We start from the raw sequence: 22,329 nt of genomic DNA on the forward strand, positions 1-22,329 counted from the left end.
CTTTTCTATGAGTTCCCTCATATATATTTTTAGAGTCTAGTGTGAAACTGACAGTCACGTGTATGGCACGTGAGGCCAAACTAGTGGAAGAAAATTGTTGTTCTCTCCATGTTTCTCTCTCTCTCTCATTTTCTTTTCACAGTCAGATTGCTCAAGCTTCAGGCCATGGCTGTTTTAAACTGCACACAGTTAGATGATGCTGAGGGATGCTGAGGGTTTGTGTGTGTATTGTGAGAGTGTGTGTAAATACGCAGCGCACACTAGTCCTTTTTGGTGGTATTGAAAGGACCGTGGTACATTTGCTGTGACACAAAGAACCAAATATAACTCACAGAATTCAAAAGGAGTGTAGTGGTAAGTGTGGCAGTATATGTTCAGCACGCTTTTTGCAGTTCTGCCCATTTATAGCACTCATGCTTTCAGGTCATTTTAAAATGATAATCATTAAATATCTATAATTATAGCTGTGGGTTAAAGCATGAGAATGGGGGAGGGATATGATGTGTGTGTGCGTGTGTTGTTCAGATTACTGTGCTTGTCCCAGATTATGTTTCAGAGCTGAGAGATTAAATTACTTCCTTTAAAAAAACAGGCATGGTGGAATTCCATTATTATGCGTGTGCTTTCTGAATTAAAGAATTACAATTTCCTCACATAATTTACTTCAACATTTCAGTCTAAAATGAGGAAGAAAATACATTATATTTTTCATAAAGTAAACATTTGTAAAACCAGTTTTTATTAGATTAAAATGAATAATTAAATATTAAGTGCTGGTCTTTGTTTTTAAAGGTGAATCTTACATCACATTTCAGTCTAAAATGAGGAATATACTTTGTATTAAGAAAGTATTTGTAAACCATTTCTTATTTAATTTAATTTAATTTAATTTAATTTAATTTAATTTAATTTAATTTAATTTAATTTAATTTAATTTAATTTAATTTAATTTAATTTAATTTAATTTAATTTAATTTAATTTAATTTAATTTAAATACAACTGAAATAACATATATATTTTATTTTAGCATTACATTAGTCCCATGCTTTGTTTTCAAGGGTGAAACTCACATTACATTTATAATACATCCCCATAGTCTAAAATGGGGAAAAATGACTATATTTTGTATAAAAATGTTTGTAAGACCTTTTTCTCATTAGATTCTATTGAAATGAAATTAGTATATTTGTATATAAATACAAATGAAACAATGGCATTTTTGTAGAATATTTATTTAAATATTTATTTTGTATTACAGTAATGACTATTGAGGCTTTATTTTCATGAAAATGGTGGAACAATGTAAAAAAGTCTTATTGTTTTTATTTTATTTAGGCAAAATATCATTTTTTTTTCTTCCTTTTGATTTTAGTATGAAATGTGCTGGTGTGCACCCGTGAAACATATCATATCTCCAGAGTGAACCTTATCCACTGCTATAAATTATATTCCATTTCCATTTCCTCTTGGGGGAGTACATTGAGAAGCGTTAATCTAATTCCTGAATTGGGAATATTAACCTCAGTGTCAATTGCATTAAAGGTTTGCAGCTCTTGTCATCTCTTTTGTATTGAACTTGTGTTGTATCCGTCAGTATCTTCATAACCAGTGATAAGGCTGGATAAGTCTCAGCCCGTCCCCACGGGGGATTTGAAGCTCAATAAGTCATGTTCTGTGTTCACCCCATCCCGAGGTCCATCATCAATATCATAGAGCTTGACAGATTAAGGTTTTCAAACATGAAAAAAAAACATAATTATGTAATATTTTTATTCTGAGAGTTATTCTAAAAGAAAGAGGGAGAATCAACATGTTTTCTATGAATAGACCTTTATACCCCCAACGAGCACTATATCACTTTCAAAAAACCATTTATAATAGTTAAATCATTTAAAGGTGGGGTAAGTGATTTCTGATTTCTGCCAATCTCGCCAAAACTAACACGCCCCTACCCCAAAAGGGTCTCATCTCTATTTTGATAGCTCCACCCCACACATGTACGCATCCCAGGCAACGATTTGTTCTGTGAAACAAACCAATGTTACTCACCTATCGAGAAGAAACAAAGCAACCTTGGCATCCGATCACAGGTCTATAGAAGTCATTATAATCAGTGATGCTGTCTACACTGGATGTCACAACAAATCCCGGACAGTAAACTGCTGCGGCGTTCTATTTATGACATATTGACACAAATTTCAAATGATTTTCAACAGTTGCTTTGTCGCGACCAGTGTAGACAGACTTTAGCTGTTGCAGGGTGTATACACGGTGTAAGCCTTCTTTTGTTCCACAGACGTTTCCCTCTTTTGTTTTTTATTCGCCATCTCTATCTTTCTGTTGTTGCTTGGCTCGGCTAATATCTATGCATATATGCACTGATGAGCGCTCTCTCCTTGCATCATGAGTAGACACGCCCCTTATTGCTGATTGGCTACAAATTTGTTTTTGGTACTGGGCCCGTTTTCTAAAGCGTATTTGAAAAAATACATACCCACCTTTAAAGGGCACCTATTATGCAAAATCCACTTTTACATGGTGTTTGGACATAAATGTGTGGCAGTGTGTGAACACAACCACCCTACAATGATTAAATATCCACCCACTCCTAATTTTTTAATCCCCTTTAAAAAGTCTGTCTCGCTAGGCCTGCCATTTTGATTCTCACGCAGTGTGACATCACATTGCTTAGGGCCGGGCCACAGGGGTTGATTGACAGCCCTGCATTGCTATAGTTTCTGCCCTCAGCGGTTGTATGCTGTCCTCCATTTTCTCTGCACTTGAGCAGTTGTAACATCAATAATGTCTCGCAAGCAATCCCGGTGCTCTGTGTTTGGATGTAAGACTGAACATAAGAGTCTTCATTTTCTCCCAACATCTGAGCTGCTGAGGACGCTGTGGATTACTTTAATTTTTCTTGGTAATGCACCTCAAATCTACCTAAATACGTGTATCACTCCAGACTCCTTTGTGAATGTCATGTCGGTATAGTCCTTAGTGTTTTAACAGTATTTGTGTACATTAAGTATTTTTTAACTGATCAGCACCATACTTGTGAGATTAGTTCACGCTGTTCTTAACGCGAGATTCGCACGCGAGTCCATTGATCCGCCCCGATGACAGGTCAGCGCGGCGCAAGCTCTGCAACATCGCGCTGTTTCAGTGCATTTTGCTTCCTGTATGTATGACTAAACACCGGTTCTTTCACTCTCAGTTATGTTGCTCCTACCGGCTGTTTATTGCTGTAGATATGCAAGGCAGAGAGACGTATGCGCAACGCCCTCTTCTGGAGACGGGGCGGGAATATGCAGCTCATTTGCATTTAAAGTGATACGCTCCAAATCTTCCAGCTGTTTTTTAGACACACCCCAAAAATTACATTTTCCAGCTGTTATAATAAATGATCTGTTAGGTACTTTGGGCTGAAACTTCACAGACACATTCTGGGGACACCCAAGACCAATATTGCATCTTGTAAAAAAGGGGCATAATAGGTGTCCTTTAAAAAAATGGTATCTGTCACATTAGGTACATTATGTACATTAGTATGAAATGTTTATCACAGCCTTTTCCCAATGTAAAGGAATAGTCCACCTAAATATGAAAATTCTGTCATCTTATATCTTACAATTTTGACTTTTTTCTTGCAATTTTGACTTTTTATATATCAGTTATTTTCTTGCAAATCTGAGAAGAAAAGTCAGAGTTGTGACATACTGTATAAATACAGTTACAGGAAAAAAGGTTGGATTTGTGAGATAAAAAGTTGCAGTTAGCTTTTTATTTTTTTTATTCTGTGTGGGAAACAAATAAACAAACAAACAACGTTCTATACTCAGATTTGCGAGAAAAAATTTCCAAATTCTGAGTTATTTACTCTGAAATGTGACATGTGACACTGATGACAAATGTGACAGAATGTTCCTATTGTAAGCCACACCATGTAAATTACAGTGAAGTATCAATACACTGATACATTACTGTCATTTGGATCTACAGTAGTTAGTGCCGGTAGGGCTGTGTATCTGATTTAGAATCTATCTGCGATTGTGGAGCTGATGTCAGTCACTTGCTTGTCTAGGCATATGTGTCATGGGCTGTTGATGAATTGATTTCTTAATTACCAACAGAATGAAGTACAATGTAGGGACTTTAAAACTGCTTTAGTTCAATGATTATCCTCTTTTCTTAAGTCCTAGAGACCAGCAGACTACATGAAGCACAATAGCCCCTAAATGTTAACAAGAGGCGAGAGCCTTGGTAATTAACTTCAGTGCTGTCATGCAGCACAAGAGTTTGTCTGGAAAGTCAAGAATACGCTACACAAGAACAGTGCATTTTGAAAGTGAAGTGTGTCATTTTTTGTGTAACTAGCAGCAGTTGTAAATGCAAAAATAATGACTGTCCTGTGGATGTTGTGTGGCTATGCATGGTGTCTTTTGGGCGTGTGCCCAATTACCCATATGGTTAATCTGGCCCACAGCCTAACTTTGCCTAATTTAATTTTTTAAAAAGGGATACTGCTTCTTCACCATTAATAGAGGGCAATGAGGGCATCTAAATTCTGTCCACTATTTGTTGCACGAAATTATGAAATCTCCAGGCTACAGGTGATTTTTGTCAAAGATAGAGGAGCTGGTATAATGGGAAGGGGTAAAGGACTTAAAATATATTTTGCACAAGGAAGTATTTGTAAGACCATGTTTGCATTCGATTCTCATTACTATTTAATTTCATATTTAATTACATTTAATTTTGTAATTTATTTTTTTATTTGAATTTTTTCATAATTAAGAATTGCATTCATTAAAATTAGAGAATGAGAGTGCTGTTCTTTGTTTTTGAGGGTGAATCTCACGTCATATTTTAGACTAAAATGGTCTTAATCTAATCTAAAAACATGAATATCAAGTGAATTCACCATTATTTTTTATAGTGCTTTATACAATATGTTTCAAAGCTTCCTGATTCACAGGAAAATAACAGAATCAGCGATTGCAAAATGAATCAAATATGAGGAGAATCCAAATTCTGCTATAAAGCAGTTCTAATAAGACAATAGTGTCATTATTCAGCTCCAGTCAGTTCAGTGATGGTTCAGTTCAGTTCAATTACTCTATTATCAAACAAGTTCAGTTAAGCTGTAAGCAGTTTCAAGAGTCTAAGTGTTGCTGGAGAGACTGTGGGATTATTAGGAACTATTGGAGCACTTTTTAATGTTTCCCAGCTGTGACTTTCTGATTTATCAGTGCCCTGCATAGCTAATGAATTTAACTGGTTCATGATAGCTCAGTGTTGCTGTAAGGCCTAAATAAAAAAAATTGTTTATGGGAAATTTGGTAGCTAACTTTTGTGCAGTCCAAACTGGATTAAGCATATGGGCATTTTGGCATTTGCCCAGGAGCACCACATCCAGGGATGGGCATCATAAATGCCATCATTTACTCACCCGCATGCCTTTCTAAACTCTTATGACTTTCTTTCTTCTGTAGAACACAAAAGTGTACCAGTATATCCAAGCCACTCTTTTTTCATACAGTGAAGGTGAATGATGACCATGGATGTCGAGAAAGATTTCAAGACAGGATTTAGTGAAATAACTTGTGAAATTTCACTGTTTCACACACACTCAGCTATCCTATGAATGCAAAAGACTTAGAATATAGTGCACAAGTCATACAAACTACTTTTATGGCGCTTGACAACATCTGGTCCTCGTCCGCTTTCATTTTTAAGGAAGAGAGCATCTCAGACATTCCGCTAAACTTCTTATTTTGTGTTCCTCTCATTTTGGAACAACATGGGCAAGTAAATTATATCAAGATTTTCATTTTTTGGGTGACCTAATCCTTTAAAGGGAGCCTATTATGTAAAATTCACTTTGTGTGTTGGCAGTGTGTGTACACAACCACCCTATAATGATAAAAATCCACCTGCTCCTTTTTTTAATCCCCATAAATCATAAGCAGTGTCTCAGAGCAAACTGCTTGCAGAATCTGTACAATGTGACATCACTTTGGCACAGGCCCCGCCCACGACTGTTGACAGACAATGGCGTATTAGCAGAGACCCCACGCTGAGTGAACCGCACACAGTCTGCCATGTTTATCTTCATACTAGAGCATTTAAAAGCAGCATTCAAGTAAGAAACGTTTTTCTTTTATTTGGGTCATATCATCAGCATGGACAGCAGTATAGGTACTGTATATTATACTGCTGTCACTTAATACACAGATCTAATATGTGACCTGTGCTGGCAAAATTAGTCACAATGAGCTAATTTTCAAAAATTAGTTATTTTTATTTTAAAAAATGATGTATGATTTGTTGGAATCGGACAAAAAATGACTGAGCTACACCTGTTTGATGTCGATGGAGTCAGCAAAGTAAATTTAGAGAAAAACTGATTTCAAGTTTTCTGAGGGTTCCAAAGCAAAATCACTCAGAAACATTACATCTTTTCCCCCACATATTTTCTTAATAATTATTAATAATTAGATTAATAATCACAATATAGCTATTTTTTATTTTATCTTTGTTGTTATAAATAAGAACTGATGCAAAACATAAACAAATATAAGAAGGAAACAAGTGTATTTCCTTTTTTCGTTTTACATCTAAACATAAGCATTCAATTAGTAAACTGTAAAAATCACTTAAGTGTGTTCATTAAAAATAAATTATTAAATTGATTATTAGTTTATGTGTGCACTTTTGGATGAGAGGCCGCACAAGAAGCGAGTGGAGAAAAGGTACTCCTCTCAGAAAACATGCAAATAAAGATACTTTTAGATGTTTAATTACTATTTGGAGCACTGGGATCAATAGATGAGGGCTTAATGAACTCATTTTTGTGAAAATGTCAAATTCAAAAATCAAAATTAGCCAGTGCGCATTACTACTCATTTTGCCAGCACGGGTCACAAATAAACATGCGATTTCTTTCCCAGCTGTTTACCTTTACAGACACAACCGACTGTGTTTTTGTAACTTGTGTGTTTTTAGCATAAACGTGTGTGTATTTGACAGTTTAAGCACAATAAGACATGAAAGAGAATTTAGTTTAGTAATTGCTTCGGATGTGTGTGCTCAGAAAACCATATCAGAAGTTTAAACTAATATAGCTTTAAAACGCATGATTTCAAAAGAATGAACGGAATAGCTCGAACCCAAAGATTCGAGAAATTAACTAATCAGGTCTGTCTCCGGTACAGCCTGCATAGCTTCAGTTTATGAGTGAAAAGAGTGAATGATACAGATCGCGTGGTGAAGAAAACTAACAAACTGCATAACCTGAAACAAAAAATGTATTGTGTCTTTTTCTTATAATTTGGTTTTATTGCATTGTCTTACTTGAAACGATGTATAGGTTAATGTGTTGTGAAATTTGGCTATTATCATGTAACATTTTAATTATATTCTGCTGAAGTGAAGGAAATGACTTGTTTGTTCATTTTGATGAACGAGATTCAAAGATCCAAGTCAGTAAAATTATCCGATCTTCCCATCAATAGCAAGGAGCAGCAGCTCATTTGCATTTAAAGAGACATGAATGAAAACAGCATGTTTCTGCTCCCACTCAAAATAGCCATTTGAAATTATATAATAAATTATCTGTGGGGTATTTTGAGCTGAAAATTCATAGACATGATCTAGGGACACCCGAGAGTTGTATTACATCTTGTAAAAAGGGGCATAAATCTTCTCCTTTAAGGAAGAGAGCAGCTCAGACATTCTGCTAAACTTCTCATTTTGTGTCCCTCTCAATTTGGAACAATATGTGTAAGTAAATGAAGTCAAGATTTTCATTTTTGGGTGACCTAATCCTTTAAAAGACCATAAACTGTATGACAACAAAATGCCAGGGATTTCTGCACTTTTTGAGCATTGCTTAGGGAGAAGTTATGTTTATGAGCAAAAATTTGATTTCCGCATTTTGCCATGGCAGATGATGGATTATATCATCTTAACCTTTAACCTCTTGTAGATTTCCAAGTCTTAGACACTCTGAAACACTCCAGCTGGGTCTTTTGGCTCATAAAGCTGTGAATTAACCGAATGCATCACCGAAAGAGGATCCAAGGGCGAGATGAGTCTTATAGAATGTTTGAAGCACAGGAGATTTTGTGTGCTCGTGAGCAGGAGCTGGGCAACACCGATTGTTATTGTCATGGTTAAGGTCAAGGTTTCCATAGCAACAGGCACCAATGAGGTTGTAGTGATAATGGTATGAATAATTTATCACATGGAAGGATTATGACCGAGTTCCAAAAGACCTCATGGTGTGCGACTGTATGGTTGCCAGTTTGTGAATGTATACAAAATGTATGTATCTACCCATAACTTCCTCATTGATCATGATACTAGAGAGACATTGCATAGCAACTCCAGGTGAGGCGTTGCCATTTCTGTCACATTCGTTAATTGGCATCACAGTGACATTGAGTCATCATGGAAATGCTCATTTGCGTTTTTATCATTTCATTCCGTATTGTTTCTGAAGGTGACTTAGATAGAATGTCTGAGATTGTGTGTGTACAAAATGAAATGCTTAATTAGTTGTTGTATATTAAATGTGCACTAATTACGTATCTATTAATTTACTGTTTTCAAGAGATAATGTTGAATAGGGAAATTAATTAACTAATTCATCATCCTCACCAAGTCATAAGCATAATTGATTAGGCTGTGATCAGCGAGTATGAATAATAATATCATTTATGCATAATGAATAGCTTCTTAAGCATGTTTATTAGAATAAGACTGTTATTAAGGTCAAACGAGCAGCGCACATACACATACAGGTTGCTTATTTCACCGTTTAGTGATATTTCCCTGAATTATACATTTCTCTCACTTTCTGTCTGTCTCTACACCCCCATCGCCTGTCTCACACTCTGAGAAGGCTGCCATCTGGACTCCTTTCATTTAGCACACATACATACACACACACACACACACACACATACATCTGGAGATTAATATATCAAGCCATAGACATTTGATGGAAATATCGCCCAGAATTTAATACATAGCTTTGATTTTGATTAGGATTGTCAGTGTGTTTGTAATTTGTGGTTGTGTGGATGTGTGGCTCATAACCAGCTGTGATTAAGTTTTGCTTGAGTTTAATGAATGGAAACTCTACCTGCTGGCTTCAACTGAGAGGAATCCCCTCTGTGACTGATCCACATCTCGCTTTGACCTTAGACCTCGATATGTGGGAAAATATTTTATACCTGCTAATTAGGGTTCTGGTTCAAAGCAAAAATCACTTAAAATGGAATTAAGAATGCACAATGTGTGTGTGTGTGTGTGTGTGTGTTGTGTGTGTGTGTGTGAGTGTCGAGTGTGTGTGTGTGTGTGTAATATTTATGTATATGTATATATTTCAGAAAAAATGCTATGTTTATGTATTAAATTTATAATATAAATTATATGAATATAGATATAGACATAAATAATTACATGTAAATATTTTCAAAATATATAATGTATATGCGTGTATTTATATATACATAATAAATATTCACAGAACACACAAATATTATGCAAACAGAAACTTATTTTGTATGCGATTAATCTCGATTATGTTACGCGATGCTGATCCAGGAAGGCATGAAGACAAGGGATTCAGAATAATCAGGTTCTTTAATGGTGCAAACGTTTTCAACAACAGCATAAACATAACTTTACTTTAAGACACGACGAAGAAGCTGAACTCAAGGCTTATAAAGAACACAAACTAATGAGGAAACAAGATGATTAATACAAGACAGGTGAATGGAATAAACGATGATTAACTAATGACAGGAAACCGACCAAATAAGGACAAACAGGAACTAAACTGAAACCAACACGTGACAGATTAATCGTTTGATAGCACTAATATATATATATATATATATATATATATATATATATATATATATATATATATATATATATATATATATATATTAGTTACACACACTCACACACACACACACACACATATATATATATATATATATATATATATATATATATATATATATATGCGATGTGTAAGAAGACTTCATAAGAAACAATATCATACTTCCATAATACTATTTATAATAGGACCAGTCATATTATTCAGTTATTATTTAAATAAATGCAATTAAACGTACTATTATTGTTGTTGTGTTTATTATTATTATTTTACAATTTTGTATTAAAAGTAAACACAAAGCATCTATTATTACGTTTCATATGTAATCATTGCATTACGTTTATGTCTGAACTACAAATTTTTTGTTAGTTTAACAAATGTATTTTGTTAGTTAATTAATCGTCTTTCCTTACAATTATAATAATTAAAACTAATCAAAACTGTTTTCTGTTTTCTCTCCAGAGCTCCTGGGTGCTGCTAAGAAAGTGAATGTGAATTTCCAGGACACAGACGGGTGAGGTTCATTTGTACTCATGCACTATCAATTAGTGATCAGCTGATGTGGACTATTCAGTGGCCATTGGCTATATTAAACAGGAAACTGCATTCGCAACTTAATGTGACATATTTCCTGGTAACACAGATCAGGATTTTGTATTAATTAGCAATTGATTGGATTGTGAATTGTATTTACCCAAATAACCATTAGGTGGTTGGAGGAAAAGAGCTGAAAACTAAGAATGCTTGGTGACATCACTACCATACAGTCTATTTTCATTTCATGGTTAAATTATCTACTGGACAGTTGGGTATGATGTTGAATAAACTTTTGTATTGTTTGAATTTTCAAGATTCCTACAGTGCAGAATACAGGTGTGTTGTTATTAGAATGCTACAGTGTATTAGAGTAAGAGAGAGTGAGTCTGTGTGTGTGTGTGTGTGTGTGTGTGTGTGTGTGCGTGCGTGTGCGTGTGTGTGTGTGTATACACACACATGGCTTGGGGCTCTGGCAGAGAAAAATCTCTTACTGATGGAAGTAGGTCATAGCCTCCTGCTCAGTTAGGCAGTGAGGGATCGGAGTGAAGTGGTGGAGTTGAGCTTTAATGAAGTCCGATTAGGGATCCTCTAAAAAGTTACACAGGAAGCTGAAAGCACTTGGGCTGGAAATGAGATATTAGGATTGGGGTATTATTAGGAGATATGTGACCCTGAACCACAAAACCAGTCTTAAGCCCGGTACACACCAAGTCAACGCCGACGAACTAGTGGCGACGAAAGCAGACTGCGGGGTCGGCCACTTCGACGACGACTTCGGCAGCGTCTGGGTCCAAAGTTGCCCTGACACACCAAGCCGACGCTCGACACCCGACGGCCAAGTAGCACGTCGTTCTGCGCCTGCGTAAAGAAGAAATTCCTTTCCGTACCAGCAGGTGGCAGTAGTCTGTGTTTGTTACTCAAAGCCGGAAACCAGAAGAGCTAAAGGGATACAAAACATAAACAAAGGTGCCTGAAATCAGATCAGAATCTCGCTCACCACAGACAGAATCTTGATATTTCAAAAATGTTTGACACATTGCAAATGGCACTGGCGTTGTCAGCCCTTGGTCTTTTGCTTGTTGAAGAGGAAAAGAAGAAGCGGCCGCGAAAAATACGGAGAAAGTGTATAAATCTCAATTTAAAAAAAAAGACCCTTATGACTGGTTTTGTGGTCCTGGTACACATGTAGGCTGTTTTGAAGAAGATATTTAGACCACATATTAAGAAAAGGCCTAGTAATTAGTAGACCCGCACAGATACAGCTAAAGATTTTTTGCAGAATAATAATACCTGTCATTCAGTCCCCATTTCTGATTTCAAGTTCTACACATCATCTTGTTTTTCCTTATTTATTTGCATTTTAAACACATGTTGAATATATGTTGTTCAACAGAAAATATTTAATATTTAATATTTTTGGACCTTATGATTCAGCTACCAGTTAGACTTTATAGAGGTGAATCAGGGAAGTTGCAATGCACAAAATTTCAGGCCACCACTCCACACATGCACAGTAATGCTCCATCTCTCACTGAGAAAAAATGAGTATGATTGTTTGAGAAATTTAATCAAAAACAGATTTTGAAAAGTCAGACTTTTGTCTTCTGCTTCGTTACTGTCTGTTGTCTTGAATCCATAGTAATATCTATCTAATATCTAGGTTGCTGGTTAGATGTTAACATGAATGACAGATGCTAACACTGTTGCTGAGAGATACCATACCAGATTGTATCATGCCTTTAAGGTTTTGAGAAATTGTATCTCTACTTACATTATGAAATAAAATGTATAACTGAATTGGTAAAAAAAAAACAAATCTTTAAAATGTGCAATGATTATTATTTCATCAAAATGTCTAGCTTGCAGAGTGTTTTGATGCAACAGGCAATCAATATATTTTATTAAAAAAGATTTAGCTTATTTTAGGTACCTGTAGGCTCGGTTTCACAAACGGGGCTTAGCTTAAAGGGGTCATATGATGCGATTTCAAGTTTTCCTTTCTCTTTGGAGTGTAAGCTGTTCATGCATAGATAAGATCCCTAAAGTTGCAAAAACTAAAGTCTCAAAACCAAAGAGATATTCTTTATAAAAGTTAAGACTCTGCCACGCCCCCCTAAAACGGCTCATTCAAACACGCCGCCACATGTCTACGTCACGGTGTGGGAAGATTTGCAAAACACCGCCCAAATGTATACGCAAAGAAAGAGTGATTTTTATTCTCGCTGTAGTATTGTTGCTGCCGCTGGTGCTATGTCCTGGAGACACTATGTTTTGTTGTGAAAGTGAAAGTACTTTGTTTGGGCTTCCAAAAGAGGACACAACTAGAAATCAGTGGTTAAGTTGTATTTACAACACTGTTCCAGAACAGTTCAACCCAAATATTCAAGTGTGTGCAGCACATTTTACGGAGGACTATTTCCTGAACCTGGGAGAGTAGCCTACAATGCTACCTCTGCACAAAGGCTGTTTCTATAAAGTGGGGCAATTCCAACTTTGCAAGGACAGTCTGGTGCTTCTGAATCATAGCCTGTAAGTATGTTTTCATATTTAAAGAATTTGCCACTGACTATTCAAACACGAGTTTTGAGCAGTGTAGAGTCGTGCTAGTTGTTTGTTGTTTGTCAAATGCAGACATGGTACTATTTGCGTGGTGCGATGCAACACGACGCATAAAAAGACAGTATAAGTCATTATAATCAGTAATTATGTCCCCACTGGATGCAACAAATGCCTCGTTTGTAATAGGTTTTATTGTGTTTGTCTCGTCACGCTGGGACATGGCATCACAATACGGTAAGGGGCGTAACATTTCCGACTCACGCTTGAGGTATTCGGCCAATCGCAACACACTGGTTAACTGGCCAATCAGAGCACACCTCGCTTCTCAGAATGATGAGCTTTGTAAAAACTGCCGCTTTTCAGAAAGGCGGCGCATATAGGAGCAACACAAATGTACAGTATGTGGAAAATAATGTGTTTTTTAACCTTAAACCACATAAACACATTGCGTTACACCAAATACACAAAATAATGTTATTTTCTGCAACTTCATATGACCCCTTTAAGCCAGGACTAGGCCTTAGTTAAATTAAGATATTTAAGTGACTTTTACAAAAATGCCTTAGAAGAAAACATTAAGGTGTGCTTCTTGACAGAGAACAATGACATATTTTAAGATATGCCAGAGCAAGATATTTTCAGTTGAGACAGCTCAAACGTGTATTTTAGTCTGGGACTAGCTTAAGCCTTGTCTGTGAAACCGGGGGTAATGTAGGTCCCACTTTTACTTCTGCTTTGAACACTCAGTATTTCTAAAAGCTAAAAGATTTAGAAGATTTAAAAATATATATATACATTTTTATAGTTTTTTATAGTATAGAAATTATGACATAAACATTTGGAATTATAAGATACTATTTATGTCAAAATGAGATTTTATCTCATGAATTCTTGAGTTTACATTTTAATTATGATTGTTTATGTCATAATTTTGACATAGGTCATAATATACTTTTTATCTCATATTTGAATCATAATTATGATTCACCAAAGCATTTTTTTTTTTCTTATATGGCAGGAATGGGCTTCAATACATATTTGAGATACAGTGGGTTAATTTAATTTCTTACAATTGCACCCAATAACTCTTATTTTAACAATGACTTCTTGTTTTAAATGTGGCATTATGTTCTGGTCTTTCTCATTTTACATTAAATCAGTTACTTTCGCAATGATACTTTCCATATTTAAATCCATTCCACAGGTTTCCCTCCAGAAACCTATACAGATTTTAAATGTCAGTAGAAATGGTTAATGCATTATGTTTTTTTGTGCTTTTGTTTTATAGGTTATCTGCCCTGCATCATGCTGCTCTTAGCGGTAACGTGGAGGTGATTTCACTGTTGCTTGAGTCACAAGCTGTCGTAGACATCAAAGACCAGAACGGTACAAACACACAGCACCACACACACATGCAGATGTATTGAATCCAGTTAGTAGTAACTGTCTTTATACATTACAGTAGTAATGCACAGTATTTACTTAACACAGATTAATCAATTATCAAAACAGCCGTTTCTTAAAATAACTGTTTTCTATTTATTATATTTTAAAATGTAATTAATTCCTGTGATGGCAAAACTGAATTTTCAGCATCATTACTCCAGTCTTCAGTGTCACATGATCCTTCATAAATCATTATAATATGCTAATATGCTGCTCAAGAAACATGCTTTGTTGAAAACTGTTGTACAGCATAATATTTTTGTGGTAACTGTGGGTTTTCTGATAAATACAGTTTAAAAGAACAACATTTATTCGAAATAATAATCTTGTGTAACATTATGAATGTTTTTACCGTCATTTTTGATCAATATAATGTGTACTTGATGAATAAAAGTATTAATTTCTTACTAACCCCAAACTTTTGAATTGTTGTGTATGTTTCTCATTCAAATATCTTCCCTTTTTCTGAAGGGATGCGGCCCTTACATTACGCTGCTTGGCAGGGCAAGTGTGAGCCCATGAAAATGCTGCTCAAGGCGGGCTCATCAGTCAACAGCCAATCAGATGAGGGACAGATCCCTTTACACCTCTCATCACAACACGGCCATTATGAAGGAGTGAGTACACACACACAAACAATTAGACTCATGCTGCACACACACATACTCACTGTACTGCACTGTGTGTGTTTGCAGAGCGAGATGCTGATCCAACATCAGTCGAACCCCTGCCTCAGAGACCACGCTGGGAAAACCCCTCTAGACTTGGCCTGCGAATTTGGACGAGTCACGGTCAGTTAGGCTGTGTTTGTGCGTATCTGTCAGCGTGTATGCAGGGGTTTGTGATAGATAGATAGATGAGAAGCTGTGCTCTCCTGTGTGATTGTGGGAACTACACCTCTTCTCACGTTCTCAGCCAAATGCAGGAAACCCCTTATTCACTCACAGCCCGGTTTTCACTGCTTCCAAATGAGCACAAGAGTTTGTCATAACAGTTTATTATAATCAACCTCAAATCTGTCTCTCTTCCATGGAACACGACAAGGGAATTTTTAAAATGGTACTGGATGCTATTTCAAAATATTGAAAGAGCCATAAATGTGTTATACTCTAAATCCATATGCACTATATTCCAACTTATCTGAAGTCATATGATAGCTTTATGTGAAAAAAACAGAGCGAAATTTAATCTTTGACTCAAAATAAGGGTTCTTTGTTGGCATCTATGGTTCCATGGAAGAGTTTTTAACATCCATGGAATCTTTCCACTGCAAAAAGGGTTCTTCATAGTGGGAAAATGTACTTCATATTATTAAAATATTTTTTCACACTGAGAAAAATGCTTTTGGCATCACAGCAAAAACTCCCTTTTCAAAAATATTCCCTTTTGGAACCTTTACTTTGTGTAATTTACTGATGATCTTAACCTCATTGAGCAGTTAACCATTGTAACTGAATCACGGAATTCCCTGAGATCATTCAGAGAACTAAACCAGTCTGATTTGTGAATGAAGCATTCAGTCCGCATTTGGGAACAGGATCCGATTCACTGAGAAGTTTCTACTTAAAAGAATTATTCATTTGTGAATGAATCGTTGCTTTTCATGTGAACACAATAAGGAGAGCTAGGGCAGTTGTCTGGATCCATCGAAAATGGTTTTAAATTCAGTCTGTTCCTCACTTAAATCTATCAGCTTTAGAGGTCTTTCACTATATATGAGTCCATGTATGAATTTAGGAGTGTATGATACTTTTATGGTGTCTTGGCATCTGTCTGAAGCTTGAAAGCCTCCTTTTGTGTTCTAGAAGAAATACATTTCTGGGTTTGGAGGGTGTCATTGAGGGAACTATTCCTTACTATTCATGTTTGTTTTATTGACATACTGTTTTATTTGTCATATTAAATCTTTTTTTTTTACCTTTCTTCAAAAGGCAGATTTTGTTGTGTTAAAGTTGCTGCATATAATGTTCTGTTTTGCTAACTTAAGTCTTCTGATTGGCTAAACAATAGCGATCGAATCCCTTTTTGCTGTTGACACAGCTTAAAGCTGTCAGAGAGACAGGTGTGATTTCTCACGATACCTATTTCTGTGATATCTGTCAGATAGTAGGGCTTTTATTGTATGCTATTCCATAAAAATATATTTACAGCACCATTAACTAACAAAAAAAAAAATTAAAAGCATAAAATAAAAAGATTTAATATATTATATAATAAATGGTGCACTTTTATGGTTAAATTCTGAGTGAGGTACCAATTCATTATTTTGCACATAATATTTTATTTTGTGGGCAGCAGTGCCAACATTTAATCAAACCCTTTTCCTACACAGTTATTTAAGTGAAAACCATCTAAATTTACTGTGGTTAACAAGGTGGTTATTCAATGCCACAATTTTTGGACATATACATATTTCTGTCATGACAACTCTCAGAGGGATTGGCATGGTAATGTACATGGCAATGTTAATATGTCTGGTCTTGGCGGAATAGATCTGCTACGCTGCTGCTGCGCAGAGTAAGCACTGCTACTGCCAATACATCCACAACATGCTGCTGTGGGCATGTAATGAATACTGCTGCTGCTGCAAATACAGCATACATGAAATAACCCCATGTAGAATATATGAATCACCTCGTAGCAGATCTATACAGGTGGAGCTGGGGAAGGTGGAGGGTTTCTGAAGCACGCTGCGAACTGCTACAGCAAGCACTAGTCATATATTTGAATGCTGAGCAGCTAGCTCATTGGCTACTGATACAGGAGAGAACCAGTCAGCTGTGCCATGTGATAATGATGTCATTAGGTCAGATTGAGATAGACCTATCGGACTGCGCCATCTAGAGTTTCACGCCAGAACTCTGTATTTATATACATAGACATTGTAGTATTTTTTCCCCCCTTTATTCTACTTTTTGTTCTGGGACATTTATAAGGATTAGTATAATAATTTTGTATTTATAAACAGTTTTTTTTTTTTTTTCTTTTCTTTTGAACGTCAGTCTACCCAGGGACTACAGACAGATGAAAATTAGTCATCTTGGCTAAATATGGCACATTGCTTCTATGTGTTATTAATCGGTATTGTTCCTGAATGGACAGTTCACCCAATATGAAAATCTGTCATAATTTACTCATCCTCAAGTTGTTGCATCTGAATTTGCAGTCTGAATTTTTATTCTGCTGAACACAAAAGAAGATATTTTGAAGAATATTTGTAACCAGACTGTTTTCTGGTCCCCGTTAACTTCCATAGCATTTTTTCCATACTATGGAAGACAATGGAGACCAGCAACTATTTGATTACCAAAATATCTTATTTTATCTTCAGCAGAAAATCAAATCATACAGGTTTGAAACAACATGAGAGTAAGTAAATGATGACATAATGTTCATTGTTGGGTGAACTATCCCTCTAAAGAAAGAAAGAATGAATATATAGCAGATCAAACAGACATTAAACACCTATGTAAGCTGTGTTTGTGCAGTATGCATCTATCTTTTCTGTGTGTCCTACAGTTGGTGCAGTTGCTCCTGAACAGTAACATGTGTGCTGCTATGTTAGAACCGAAGCCCTCCGATCCCAATGGCATCAGTCCGCTCCATTTGGCGGCTAAGAATGGACATATCGAGATCATCAAGTAGGTGCTCACTGGACTTTGCCCTTTTGCACTTTATCGCACTGAAGTCATCATTTAGGTTACATCTTACATGTAAGGTACAACCTATCTTTAATGGTACAGTTCAAGTGAGCATATTATTATAACTCATATGCTCATATGTTTGCACATGTAATTTGCCATGTATTAGAACTTAAATTTCAAACTATCCAGTGAGGTGATTAGAACAATTTATCATTTATCATTTTAATATCATGAATACTTGTCTTACCATGACTTATTTTTTGGTGAATCTCAAAAAAATATAAATGGGTATTTTAGTTTAGAAGTTTTCTATTAAAATATAAAACAGTTATTTCAATATTTATACTATTTCATTTTTATATTACTGTCCGTAAGCTTAAGAGACATCTTTTAAAACTTTTGAAAAAATTTAAACATTGGAATGGTAATGGATGTAAAGTCTGCAAAACTCAGAGGATGTTATGCATTTTTTCATGAGGAGTTGTACTAGTTTTATTATTGCTTTCATTTAAATTCTTTACAAGGGGACAGACATTGATGGTGCGAAATCCTGACACAGCATTTAGCTCACTGACACAAAACTGCATGACTGATGTGCTAAGACAGGTCAGGAGCAAAGGGATCGGGGATGATGAGAGAAATGAAAGGCACTGTGGGCTGTCCGATCAGTCCCCGGAGGCTTCATTCATTAGATCCACACACACACACATTCAAAGCGCGTGTCCTCATTTTTCCCTTTGATGGCCAGTGCCATCACTGCCTAGTGACGCACAACGTTAATTAGTGATTTCATCACTCAACGCACATATTAGATTGTTTATGGATCAATATGAAGACGAGTTTGAGTGGATGGGTGTGAAGGACATAGTTTTACTTAGTTTAAATTGCTGCAAATTTATAATTACTTTAATTTCATTTATTTATTTATTTTCCTGGAAAGAAGTGTTTATTAGATCTAGATCTTTTTATGTACAGATTAATAAACGTTGTACTGTTGGTATGAATGGTATTGAGAAATATGTCTTTTAGTGTGTTTAAATAAAAAAATTTTATGACGTTTTCTTGTGTGCATGTGTTCAGGTTACTGATCCAGGCTGGTATAGATATAAACCGACAAACAAAATCAGGCACAGCGCTGCATGAAGCTGCTCTTTGTGGGAAAACCGAGGCTGTACGACTGCTGCTGGATGTGAGTAATTTGACTGCTTGCCAATGGTATGCATTATTTTTTTAATATACAATGCCATTAAAACATTGGGAGTTGGTAAGATTTTTTTATATTTATGAAAGATAAATTCAGGCTCACCAAGACTGCATTATTTTGATAAAAATACAGTAAAAGAGTAATATTGTGAATTATTTTATTATTTTTCGTATGTTTTAAAATGTAATTTATTATTTTGACACAAAGCTGAATTGTCAGCATCATTGCTTTAGTCTTTAATGTCACATAATCCTTCAGAAATCATTCTAATATGCTGATTTCTTGCTTAAGAAACATTTCTTATCAATGTCGAAAACAGTTGCTGCTTAATATTTTTGTGGAAACCATAATACATTTTTCAGGATTTTTTTATTAATAGAAAGTTCAAAAGAGCAGCATTTATTTGAAATTTTGTTAACATTATAAATGTGACCGTGGAGCACAAAACCAGTCTTAAGTCGCTGGGGAATATTTGTCGCAATAGCCAAAAATACATTGAATTGGTCAAAATTATCAATTTTTCTTTTATGCTAAAAATCATTAGGATATTAAGTAAAGATCGTGTTCTATGAGGGTATTTTGTAAATTTCCTACCATGAATATATTAAAACTTAATTTTTGATTGGTAATATGCATTGCTAAGAACTTCATTTGGACAACTTTAAAGGCAATTTTCTCAGTATTTAGATTTTTTTGCACCCTCAGATTCCAGATTTTCAAATAATCCTAACAAATACATCAATGGAAATCTTATTTATTCATCTTTCAGATTATGTATAAATCTCAATTACGAAAAATTGACCCTTATGACTGGTTTTGTGGTCCAGGGTCACAAATATCTTTACTGTCACTTTTGATCAATTTAATGCATCTTTGCTGAACAAAAATATAAATTTATTTCAGAAAAAAACTTACTTAAACCAAACCTTTGAGTGGTAGTATATTCTGTCACTGTGACAACTGAATTTATTTCTTGCATAGAATAAATAAATGAGATAAATGGCTGGCCAGTTGTGCTTTATTTACTTGCCAAAGCCAAGTTTACCATGTGAATGTGTTTTCTATCTCTTCAGAGTGGTATCAGTGCTGGGGTGAGGAACACGTACTCTCAGACAGCTCTGGATATTGTTAACCAGTTCACCACTACCCAAGCCAGCAAGGAAATCAAGCAGATGCTGAGAGGTACAATAGGGCAAAGTTTCTGAAAATACAAAAACACATAGAAATGTCCAAGGCTTTCTAAATTCGCTGGTATCTGTGTGTGTGTTCATGCATATAGATGCATCAGCTGCCATGCAAGTGAGGGCTCTGAAGGATTACTGCAACAACTACGACCTGACAAGCCTCAATATTAAAACAGGCGACATCATCACGGTAAAGAAGCAATTCTTGAACTGTAACATTGTAATGTAGAAATGTATTTCTGTATTTTACACCCAGGGATGGCATGCATATTTCTTAAGAGGAACGAAGCACTTATTTAAAACTCTATAGTGGTTTTTTATATACACTTCTATTAAAAAGTTTAAATCACATTTGATTTTGACACTGAAATAATTTGAGTTTTGTCACATGGTGCAGTGCATGTTTTCTACTGCAGGCTCATTCTGGAACATTTCTGTTTGGTCCTCAGGTCTTGGAGCAGCATTCTGACGGAAGATGGAAGGGCTGTATCCACGACAACCGAACAGGAAATGACCGTGTGGGTTACTTTCCGTCCAACATGGTGGAAGTCATCAAAAGGGCAGGTGTGCCATTGCATCACCACATGAGCCTTCTAGGATGTCATGTGACACATATGCACATATTACATTAAGGTCAATCTGAAGCTCATCTACCTGGCACTTAAATAAATGTCTGTGTGTGTGTGTTTAAATGATTTTGATTTAGTCGCATGCATTTCTGCATACATGAGTATTTATGTATTCATTTTCATGTGTGTGCGTGTGTGTGTGTGTGTTAGGGATGGGCATTTTGTTTGTTTCAACCACTTGAGTAAATGGAAGAAGTAAATAGATAAATCAACTAAGTACTAAGGGAGCAGATATCACTATACTATTGGAACAAACCTGCTGACATAAATGAAACCGCTTGTATGTAGCTTATGAAGAGAGAAAGTGATCAGATGTTCCTGACAAATGAAAAAAAAAGTCCCATAGACTTAGAATAGAATTCATTTTTTCTTTCTTTTTTGGGAACCTGTGATGCTTTTTTCTTTGATTCTTATGAATAAAAAGTTTAAAAGGAAAAAGGATTTCTGAAGGATCATGTGACTCTGAAGACTGGTGTAATGATGCTGAAAATTCAGCGTTGCTTCACAGGAATAAATTATATTTTAAAGTATATTAAAAGAGTTATTTAAAATTGCAATAACATTTCACAATTTTTTCCCCTGTATTTTTGATCAAATAGATACAGCCTTGATGATCATAAGAAGCCTCTTCAAAAAATATTAGAAGTCTTACTGATCCCAAACTTTTGAACAGACGTGTACTTGATTGTAAGACCAGAATATCATAGAGAAAGAGTGGACAGTTTGAGTGACCACCAAGTACACTCTTAGCAACCACATAGCACTTCATTAATGGTGCAGTGTGTAATATTGACAGCTAGAGGTTGAAAAGAGTACTGCAGTCCAAATTTAAAATACTGGTGAGAGTTGTTGTCATCCTCGGTCTTAACACTCACAGGTTGCCAGATTGGGGATACACAACAGGAACAAACACAATTGACAATGGAAGGTGTTGCACCTTACACTGTAAATTGAAGACTTGATTTATTCACGTTTGAATATTCATTTGGTTCTTTGGCTTTTTAGATGGATACTAAGGCTTTTTAGGCCAGGTAGAATCTGCAATCTCTCACCCAGTTTGTTTGCTGGCTTCCATGATTTCAATATGCTGTGATTTCCAACAACGGGCAACCCAGGGTGCTGAAGTACTATTGGGTAAATTGGCAGTGGGCGGAATCACAGAGACCAAAACAAAAACAGACATTCCAACATGGAACACACGTTTCAAAATAG

General features: G+C 35.7%; 1 protein-coding gene across 1 annotated transcript in view; it reads left to right on the forward strand.

Moving 5' to 3' along the window:
• Nucleotides 1-22,329, forward strand: part of LOC306873018 (caskin-1-like) — a 52,058-nt gene that overhangs the window by 13,318 nt on the left and 16,411 nt on the right. The window contains exons 2-10 of the mRNA XM_079422009.1: nt 10,377-10,428; nt 14,299-14,396; nt 14,928-15,073; nt 15,152-15,247; nt 17,976-18,097; nt 19,181-19,289; nt 20,378-20,486; nt 20,584-20,678; nt 20,938-21,052. Coding sequence (XP_079278135.1) covers nt 10,377-10,428; nt 14,299-14,396; nt 14,928-15,073; nt 15,152-15,247; nt 17,976-18,097; nt 19,181-19,289; nt 20,378-20,486; nt 20,584-20,678; nt 20,938-21,052 — 942 coding nt within the window. The remainder of the gene's footprint in view (nt 1-10,376; nt 10,429-14,298; nt 14,397-14,927; nt 15,074-15,151; nt 15,248-17,975; nt 18,098-19,180; nt 19,290-20,377; nt 20,487-20,583; nt 20,679-20,937; nt 21,053-22,329) is intronic.

Source organism: Barbus barbus, assembly GCF_936440315.1.
Source record: "Barbus barbus genome assembly, chromosome: 7".
NCBI lineage: Eukaryota > Metazoa > Chordata > Actinopteri > Cypriniformes > Cyprinidae > Barbus > Barbus barbus.